The 10,768-nt window shown below is 35.2% G+C and overlaps 1 protein-coding gene across 1 annotated transcript in view; it reads left to right on the top strand.

The window, feature by feature from the left end:
* The first annotated feature begins 1,085 nt into the window (after positions 1-1,085).
* Positions 1,086-10,768, top strand: part of LOC144442320 (uncharacterized) — a 10,256-nt gene continuing 573 nt past the window's right edge. The window contains exons 1-8 of the mRNA XM_078131631.1: positions 1,086-1,552; positions 3,707-3,867; positions 4,092-4,194; positions 4,863-4,977; positions 5,772-5,954; positions 6,644-6,804; positions 7,358-7,466; positions 9,137-10,768. The exon at positions 9,137-10,768 is cut by the window's right edge and continues 573 nt beyond it. Of these exons, the coding sequence (XP_077987757.1) occupies positions 1,283-1,552; positions 3,707-3,867; positions 4,092-4,194; positions 4,863-4,977; positions 5,772-5,954; positions 6,644-6,804; positions 7,358-7,466; positions 9,137-9,273 (1,239 nt within the window). The 5' untranslated portion in view covers positions 1,086-1,282 and the 3' untranslated portion in view covers positions 9,274-10,768. The remainder of the gene's footprint in view (positions 1,553-3,706; positions 3,868-4,091; positions 4,195-4,862; positions 4,978-5,771; positions 5,955-6,643; positions 6,805-7,357; positions 7,467-9,136) is intronic.

Genomic DNA, 10,768 nt, shown 5'->3' with positions numbered 1-10,768 from the left:
GGAATGTGAAATTGTATCCAAATAGCGGTTTACATCATGGGCAAAGTGATTGTGTAGCAAATCAAAAGTAAAGAGGCAGGTGTGAAATGAACAAAGTTTATGAATTGGTAAAATATGTAGCTGTTTGAATAAAGGGTCAGTGTGTGCACGAAAGTCAGAGAAAGTGATAAGACGTGTAAATTTCTTTTGTAGTAAATATATTGGTTCCAAGAAAGAAGTGTAAGTATTCCCCCAGATTTCGACACAGTAGCTTATATGTGGAAGAATTAGGGAGTTGTACAATAACAGAAGAATAGATTTCGCGGAATAAAGTGTCGGAGTAGTGATAATTTGATACATGCATTTGCGATACCAAAGCGCACTTGTCCTGAAAATATTATTGATGTAGGCATATTTTTGTAGGCCACTGAAAAGGAAAAAATAGTTTCTCATCAGGAAATATTGTCTAAAGTGGTATGACGATGTGCTTATTTTTTTTTACATTCTCAACAAATGTCACAGTACATGTTGTGGTTGGCCAGGAGATCACTAACGACAATGAGCAAATAGCAATCAATGAGAAAAAATAACTTATTACATATATTCTGTTGTATTCCAACAATTGTCTGTAGGAACGACAATCTCAAAACTTTGCCCTTACGGAAGACATTCAGTTTACATCTGGGAGGCTCGTTAAGAACGTTGCCGTAAAACAGGCCGTGGTTTGCGACGATGTACTGAACCTTATCAGTACCAAGCCGCGCCTCCCCTGTGGTAATTAGTGACTGCTCCCTAATGATGGTTCCCTTGCATGTCAAGGTAATACAAACGTATTTATAAAGTGACACATAGCGATAAAACTCTGTAAACAGGAAACTTCATCGAAAAACCTTCTTCCGCTTTCTCTGTAAAGAACTCACCATTTTTTCCGTTACGGTCGTGAAGTCTTACACACTGGTGAACATTTTGTAGTATAAAGTTCACTCAGAAATTTAGAGACGAAAATCCATATTGATAGGCATTTGTTGAATACATAGTATTTGCATTACTGTTGAGTTACTTGCCTTTTTTCACGTATACAAGTAAGGTTTAACTCTTTGGTTTGAACGTCATCCGATCCTACCTTACCTTACAATTAATAGAATAGTCTGAAGATGACATCAGGAAACCCAAAACCCTGGGAAACCCCAATAAAACTAACACGTTGTTGAGTCTTTGACCATATCGTATTGAAACATAGAAGACGTTGGACTGTTAATTGTTACATTTGCCGAATTTATATTACAAAAGTGTAAAAAAAAAAATGATAGGTCTTAAAAGGAGAAGTTCAGAAGATCAAGAAGACAAACGGGGACTACTGAAAAAGCAAAAATCTATATCATCCGCACTCCGAGAGTTTGACATTTCAGAAGGGGGTGATGATGACATCGTCGACACACAAGAACCAGAAACTGAGCCACAGATAGTTCCTTCCTTTGAAGAACAAGACGAAAGCATTTTGACAACATTAAAACACGGCGTTGAACACCTGGGAGAAATTGTCTTACCATGTATATCACCGATGAACCAAACGGTAAGTCGATAAATTTGTCTATCTCGATCTAAATGTCTTGCTCTCCCAGTAGTGCATTAGTGAGAGCGAAAAGGGACTAATCGCGATGTAAACAAGCCAGTCGAGTCACATTATTCGCATTCTCTCGTGAGTCCTAGCTGCAATAAGTGTTGCGTTAGTTTCTTTTTGAGTTTTGTTTCGTCCCAGGTTGAAACTAACAGAAGTAGTCACAGTCGCTTGTAAACTGTTATTCCTTTCCTAAATGGTTTTGTTCTTGTCTATGACGGTCCTAATACAGAACAATGACGTTATTATAGGGATTGGCGATATTCTTAATAAAATCGGTAGCGATGTCATTTCCACAGTCACACACACGCGCAACACTGTGACTGTGGAAATGACATCGCTACCGATTTTATAAGAATATCGCCAATCCCTAAAATAACGTCATTGTTCTGTATTAGGACCGTCATAGACAAGAACAAAACCATTTTAATAGGAAAGGAATCACAGTTTACAAGCGACTGTGGAAGTAGTGCTCTCCCGGGAGTGATCTGGGATCGGACTACCTCTGGATTTATACGCCACGGGGTTTCGACACGTCTTCTCTGGGGTGGAAGAAGACGTGTCGAAACCCCGTAGCGTATAAATCCAGAGCTAGGATCGGACTAGTCCTGCTTTGCACACGGAATAAGTCGTCCGCGTCCCAATCTGATTAAAATCTGATGTTAGATAGGCTGGTTTTCCTGTATTTACCTTTATTCCATCGTTATTGCGTCTTTTACGTTAGTTTTTTTTTTACTGGGCGAACGCCTTGTTGGAAAGGCGTTCGCCCAGTAAAAAAAAAAAAAACTAACGTAAAAGACGCAATAACGATGGAATAAAGGTAAATACAGGAAAACCAGCCTATCTAACATCAGATTTTAATCAGATTGTCCGCGTCCCTTCCTTGCACCGTGTGCAAGCAGGACTAAGATCTGAGTTGAGACGTGTACGTACGTGTTCACTGAGGATCTAGGATTAGGAACACGTGTGTACGTACGCACGTGCATTCCAATATTCAATAACATAACCGTCATTATTTTATTTAAAGAACTGATTACTTCCGCAATATTAATTATTAATATTAATAGTAATACTAAATATTAATTAATCAATTAATTAATTGTCTATGATGTTGGTCGACTAGCGACTATCCTTCCAATACTGTCCTGCTTGCATACAGAGTAAATCGTCCCTTTTAGCACGGTGTTGAGCAAAACGCGTGGACCGTCGACAAAGCGGGACTATCGACTACTTCCATACGTGATAAACATCACGTCGAAGTGTTGATTACGACAGTTATGAGGAGGCAGTTTCAACTTCCACCGCCTTGTCAAGGTCGTCAAATATACTGTTACAACTAACTAGTATAGTCACTTCCGGTCAATGTTCCCGTAACTTTCACTGTTTCTGTGACACCCCAATGTGTATTTAATACTCTAGACTAATGAATCATGGGTTAATTAGTGAACCTCAGTAATTTCAACGAAACATAGCAATTATTTACATGCCATAGTGGTAGTCGTCAAACTAGGAACATATCCGTGTTGACTGACTGACTAGACAGGCAGGTGCAGTTTAAAATGTACGTAATAGATTGTGTAATATCCTGAACAACCCTGCCACAATTGGAAAAACATGAAAGAGGAATTCTACAGTTTGAACACACCCTTGCTTCAACTTTTGGGAAGTTTTGATTGTTTGAACTCAAAAATCTGTCAAATTGTGACTGATGTTAATTAAGTTTAGTGTTTGTCATATCCTGGCAGGTTTGCATATATGATCAATCCGTGATTTAAATTCTGATGAAGATTATCAGCTTATTAGATTTCATTTATTTATCTTTATTTATTTTGTTATATAATTTTTTTCATGTGTGAGTGTCTAGTTCAGGTTTTCCATTGTTTTCCAAATGGTCTCTATGTTGTTTATTTCTTCCTATAAGATTTACAGCCATTACAGATTGGAAGAACCGTTTTATTTTGTCTTTTTTTTAAGTTGATGTCAGTTTCTGCATCCACTATTTCTAGTGAGACTTTACAATTTTTGCGATTTTTTTTTTCTCAAAAGTGCAGTACGTGACTTTGGCTCTTAACTTATATCTGTTAAAAAAAACCTATTTCTTTTCTTCAGGATGAACCTGTTTCAGCCGAGTCATTTATCAAGTTACCACATCCCAATGGCTTTCTACAATCAATTGGAATCAAATTCTGTTCATGTGTTGAAGGTGATGGCAGTAGATCTGTACATAAAATCACAGAAGTTCATGATCAGCTTTTCCAGGGGAAATTGAGGTGAATTTCTTTTAATTTTACATGACAGATTAAAATGCATTATAGGATAAATACTATTTCTGTTCAATTTTGGTTTTGTCCTTTTCCTTGATACGCATACATGGACATGATGATCTCTCTTGACTAAAACACTGAGGTATCTTCATTTCTCCTGTAAAGAGGAAGAAAGTTGGTTTCCAAGGAAACATTCACTGTTTAACTAAGTTGTTTTTACTGTTTTACAGACCTGGTGATGTCCTGCATACTATAAATGGACTAAATGTCTCAAAGAGAAGACATACTGATCTGTTGGAGTTAATGTACCACCTTGATGAAGAGTTTGAACTGGTAAGCTTAGACTATAGTTATATACACATGAACATGCATGTGAACACAGACATACAGACACACACACACACATACACACACACACACACACACACACACACAGCCAATTCCATACAATGTGTAACATGCAAGAAATCATTAATTATAATAATATCTCTAAACAGATACAAACTGGGAACAAACATCATGTGGCATAATGCTTAATTAAGCTGCAAATTCCTACTTTTTTTGGAATAGCATCATTTCTTTCTGAAAATGTGAAATTCTAATCTTGAGTATAGTTTTCATTAGCCCTAACTTGAGATTCATCCATTTCATTTACATTTCAATATTATGACAACTGACTGCCTTCTTCAACTGGGAATGAGCATGAACTACAATGAAATTAACTTGTGTGGAGTACTCTGCCAGGGATGAAGATAAGGGCCTGTAACTGGCACAATTAACTGGCTACAGTGCAGTTTCTTGCCAGCTACCATTTCAGAAATTTCTGTTCACGCATGTATATCCATTGTTGAGTAGAATCATCAAATCTCTGTCATAATTACAACTGCCTATTTTTCTAATTTTGTGTGCTACTTTGAGAAGTAGATATACATGTATATACATATGTCCAGACAGTGAATACAAGTATTCAAACAATTATTTGTATGTTATCATTCACTTAGGTTATCAAGAGAAAGTCGGAGAACACTGAACCTCCAGATGAAGATGTAGATGAGGAGGATTGGGCAGGAGAGATTGTCACTCATATTAAAATCAAAATCAAACTTAACATAGATGGTAAGGGTATATAATCTTACAAACATCTGAAGATGAAATTACGTATGTACTGACAACATACCAGGATAGATTTGTGGTTGACCCTAATCAAAAGAGGTTTGTGAGGGTGTCCTAGCTGTAGATACAATTATTCAGCTGAAATATACTTACATTTACTGACAAAGTCATGTAGTACAAACATGCTCCCAGGATGTGTTAAATTTGAAGTTATTCCATATTTTTAAGGGTTCAAGTTGATCTGGGAGGGTATTTCAGATTCCTGTAGATATATACCCAGAAGCTAGGGGTCATTTAATGATTTAAATGACTGACTGGCAAACTTTCGAGTGGTCATACTTGAGTCTATGTTTTTAATGACCTAATGGACCGTATGCAGATTTCTTAAATCTTGTATTTGATTATTTAAAGAAAATTGACAGTATCTATAGTAGGATTAGGAAAAAAATCACACCATCACTGATTGTACGATGGCAACCCCACAAGCATGTATGTAAATGAACTTGATGCCTTGTATCTGCGTTCTCGCAAGCCAGAGTTATTATTTCTGTGGGAGGCTCATTAATACCGTTGCCGTAAAACATGCCGTGGTTTGCAATGATGGGTATCTGTTGATCTTGGGATTGTAGTTTCTGATGTTGATTATATTAGCCTCCCTGATCTTTCCCAGGAAATCATGTGGGAATGTATCAATAAATGGAAACAGAGTTCCAGCTGATCTACAGGAGTGTTACTCATACTGAAATAATTTATTCCACTAACATTGGTAATAATTTATTCAAATTGTTATATTTCAGGTGATAAAATAGTTTTTGAGGTGGAATCGTGTGTTGAAAAGGAATTATCTGAAACACCATTGATTGGTTTTTATAAGGAGGTGGACATGTACATCTACAAACCAACTGACACTGGCGTCGTTTTGGCTATGACAGATCAAAAAACCGTTGGTCTTATGGCTAATAAGAAAGATGATCTGAAAGGTAAATAATATTCCTGCATATATTAAATCATGTGCAAGTCATGTTGAGTGCTTTCCAATAACTAGAGTATGTTACTATGTGTGACTAATCTATTCAAGATGGTGTCAGTTTATGCATGAATATTCATATATTTGACTTTGTACACAGAGGTGATGGGACATTTGTCCGTATAAAACTTTCAAAATAAAAACATACTCAGAAAAAGTATTCACCAATGAATGCTTGTTATCGGAATATCTTAGCATGTTGTTTTGACATATTTGAATCTAGTTGCAATCATTGGTAGGGTATTTAATACCTAATAGGTCAGACGAAGCAACAACTAGTGGCCATAGGGGATTTCTAAGCAATGAAAAGAGACACAAATTGGGGTTAACGAACTCTCTCTTAGCTTACGACTCCATTCTTATAGCTCAACTAATAAGATAACTCTAATTGTTACATATGTACCAGAGATTGCTTGCAGTATTTTCTGCTGCACTTTCACTCGCTACACTCATGAAAGTATGGGTGCAGACAACACTGCAAGTGCGCGTGCAAATACGTACCCCAAGTACGCCACACTTATGCACTCATGTCATATGGGGTTTTGTCATATACATGAACCTGGGAATGAAACCTTGACCTTAAACAGAGCTGAGATCTCATCGCTCTTTATGATGTCAATGATGAATATGTTGTTATTGCAGGACAATGGACAGTTTATCATTACAAAGTGTTCTGGCCTGGTCAGTCTAGAAACCAGGTCAACCAGAAAGATACTCGGTACAGTGCAGTTGTTCTGCATAATAAAGAATTTAATCAGTGTCTGGCAGTGTCAACGTGGAAAAACCAAACATTAACCTTTGAGGTAAATTTTGTATTTATTTGCATGATTTTAGTGTTATGATTGCAAAAAATGATAAAATCAAATTACTAAGATGTGACAAATTATGTTTGTACTTAAATTTTTGTTAGAACTTTAAACTTTGATCCATAAACTAAGAATAAAAGTTGGATGTGAAAAAGTTGGTTTTGAATAAAAGAATGATCCTATCTATTGCTTGAGGGCGCTATGACTCGTGCCTCGGGTGACAAATAAGGCCTAATAAAAAAATGGTGTAGTTCCAATCACGCTCAATTTTTGAATAGGTGGGGTAGGTAGATTTTTTAATTCATTTTATTATATTTTTTTTTCTGTCTGAGCGTCTAGTTCAGGTTTGTTTTCCAAATGGTCTCTGTGTTATTTCTGATATACAGCCATTACAGATTTGAAAAAAACAGTTTTATATTGTCTTTTTAAGTTGATGTCAGTTTCTGCATCCACTATTTACATGGATATTCATTATTGAGCTCAGCGGTGCAGTAAGGTTATGACCTCTGACCTTTGACATAACATTTAAATTATTCTTTTGTTCACACAGAAACCTACAGGTTTGAACAGACTAAACTCTGTCGATGGAAGGCTGTTTTATAAAAGAGAATGGAGTACAGGAAGCGATCGTGTTGCGTTTGAATCTGCACTCTGTCAAGGTAAGATTAATCTTTTCAAGTAACTTTAGACTCAATTCAATCGACCAGCAAAGTTTTTCATATTTTTTAGGAGACAAAGTCCATAAGTTTATCTCAACTATTTATTGAAGTTTAATAATATTATTAGCTCCTGAATTGGCAGTTTAAGAAATACTCTGTATCCGTCCGTCCGTCCGTCCATCTGTCTGTCTGTCTGTCTGTCTGTCTGTCTGTCAGTCTGTCTGTCTGTCTATGTCATCTGTCTACCGTGGCTGCTTTGAAATGAGATTTGATATCTGGGAATGAATGTGGACACCTGGCAAGGTTTTGGTCAACATAATTAATATGAATATTAATGATGAATTTGCATAAAATAACATTTTTGGTAATTAGGCAATAGCTTCAGAATACAAGAGTTTGAAATTTCTTATAATTTTAGTGCACGTTAGTGATAAAACACACTGTTATATATTGACAAAACTCATTATTGACATTATCTATGTAGCATTCTAGTTTTAATGAATCATTTGCATAGTTATTTCTATTTGGGTAATTAGGCAATATCTTCAGAATGCAAGAGTTTGAAATTTATTATAATTTTAGTGCATGTTAGTGATAAAACACACTGTTATATATTGACAAAACTCATTATTGACATTATTATCTATGTAGCATTCTAGTTTTAATGAATCATTTGCATAGTTATTTCTATTTGGGTAATTAGACGATATTGTAAAAAAGCAAGCTTCAAATTTCATATAACTTAAAGGCAAACACATTCAGGAATTGTAAACAAAGTGCACATGTATGTAGCTATTAACTTTATTGAGTCATTCAGGATGTTTATTAGGAGCCAGCACTCAGAGAAAATGTTCATCTAGTGTGGTTATTTCTCCTAGCTACTTTGTATTTACCTTGACAGCATGTAAACAGAAGTGAAATATATTAGACTCTTGATTAACAATCAGGCATGCTGTAGATAATGCCTTTGGCACTGCACTGTGCAACCTGTGGTCACTTTTAAGGTTAACAGAACAAACCAATTGTCTAGCAATGAGTGCAAATACCCCAGAGTATACCCACGCCAGCACTCAATGCGTCATAGGGCTATGTTATTATTACGTAAGAATATCCGAAATAGCAAATTTCTGTGAAATCACACTGTGCTGCATGCGATTTCTTGTTCAAACGAATGACCGCTTACTTATTTGCACATTGATGAGCAATAATGTTTAATATCATTATTGCACTGCAGTGTAAATATCCATAATAGTATATGTATGCACCAATACCTATAATCATATGTAGCAATGATACATTACCAGGTATGTAATTTAACTGGACTAGTTATAATATTAAACTCTTGATGAACAATCAGGCAAGCCCTAGACAATGCCTTTGGTGATATGCAACGTGTGTGGTCACTTTTAAAGTTAGCAGAATAAACCAAGGGTCTAGCAATTACACTACAGAAAACCTCACAAGCGTGAATGCAAATACCCCTGAGTAGCCACACCAGCACTCATGTGTCTTGGGGTTCTGTTATTATTATGATATTTGACCAGGTATATAATGTAACTGGACCACTTATGTCTCTTGTCTTTGACCTACATTGACAAGGCCCCTTATGTCTCTCATAACTCTCAAATTACCGTAAATGTGTCTGATTGTTCCTGTTCTCTGTCTTGCAGGATTTTACTTATTCAGAAAAGGTGATGGTATCATTCTGGAGAAACAGGAGAATCCTGACTCTCTTCACTTCAACACTGGCTTTGCGATATTCACAGAATCAGAAATCGAATCATCACGGAAATCAATCAAACAATGAAACATCTCCATAGTTACTGCTACCATGGTTACCATTGAATATTTAAGGAAGCCATGAGAACTATCATACTGCTTTTGATTGATATCAATCTGATAGTGCTGTCATGTACTGTTACTATAGTAACTGTTACCATAGTTACTGTTGGTAAGTTTACTGCGTGACTGGAAAAGGTTGTCCTTTCTTGCCAAAGTGTTAAAAAATGTAACTGAAGTACTTCAGGTGAGGAGGAAGCTTCTCAAGAAAGAATTCCATGCTGCAATCTGAAAATATGTTTGACATGTATTCTTAAAGTTGTGAGTGCATTTAAACAGATAAAAGCTCAAAAAAAATTTTAAATTCCAATTGTAAGTTGATAGCAATATTGTATTGTGATTTCTTGATTTCATGATGTCGATGAAAGGGTTGAAATTTTCTAGAACAAAACAACGACAAAAGCTTTATATTTTTTATATCCAAGGTGCATATACTTATACTACATTGCAAAGTCTACATTATTTTGTGCCAGTACTACGCAGTCGGAGTATTTCTAACAAAACTTTTTTTTTTATAAACAATGCAACTTTAAGCCATTTTCTGAAATCAGTTCATGAAAGTAACCATTAGTGCAATGATATTTTCTTTTCTTTTGCGTTCCACAATTACAAATGTTCTATATAAGTAAGAAACTCATCTCATGAACAGATTTCTAAAAATAAACTTTAACAAAGTATCTGTTTTAGTTTTAGACCACTGTACAAGTTTGTGTGAAACTATTTCACGGTGAACATTTGAGAAACCCCCACATTTTTTAAATATGTAATGATTTGTTTGAAACAGATTTTATAAGTGTGTCTAAAATGGTCACATGATAAACCAAACTATGCGCAAACTAAGTGTAATGTTTTCAGTTTTGGAAAATATTATTCAAGTTTGCTTAAAAATGATCTATGGTGTAATCTACTGGGTAATCTTTTAAAAAAAAATATTAATGAAAATATTGTTTTCCTGTATAGAGTACACCATTCAAATAAGCATGCACCTTCCCAAACTTTTTAAAAATTCATTACATTTCTTCCGAAGTATATCACATTTGAAACATTTTCTGCCAAAAGTTTTTTAAAAAATTGAGAATTGTTTTTTTTTTTGTAATGCAACATATCTCCAATCATTGATTGAATTTTAAAATTACAAATTACATCACCAGACAGAATTAACTCATGTTAAAAAGTGAAAATATTTATTAGCTGTGTAGATGAAATGAGATTATTTTGTTAATTTTTGAGATATGGAAAAAATCATTTGTTGCTGTATATTTATTTTCTGTGATGAATATTTTATGCATCTTAGCTTTATCAATATTGTTAGGATTAGAATAGGAAGTAGTCTGCTAATGTCAGTCAGTTGGAGTTTTTGCTGCATTTATGAGAATTTATGTACTTTTGTAATGTAATTTTTAGCACAACTGAACCTCGGTTCAGTAGTGCTATTGCCTACAGGCATGGTGAAATGTCTGTTG

The sequence above is a fragment of the Glandiceps talaboti genome, chromosome 11 (assembly GCF_964340395.1).
Source record: "Glandiceps talaboti chromosome 11, keGlaTala1.1, whole genome shotgun sequence".
NCBI classification, from domain to species: domain Eukaryota; kingdom Metazoa; phylum Hemichordata; class Enteropneusta; family Spengelidae; genus Glandiceps; species Glandiceps talaboti.
This window is presented reverse-complemented; position numbering and strand designations above follow the sequence as displayed.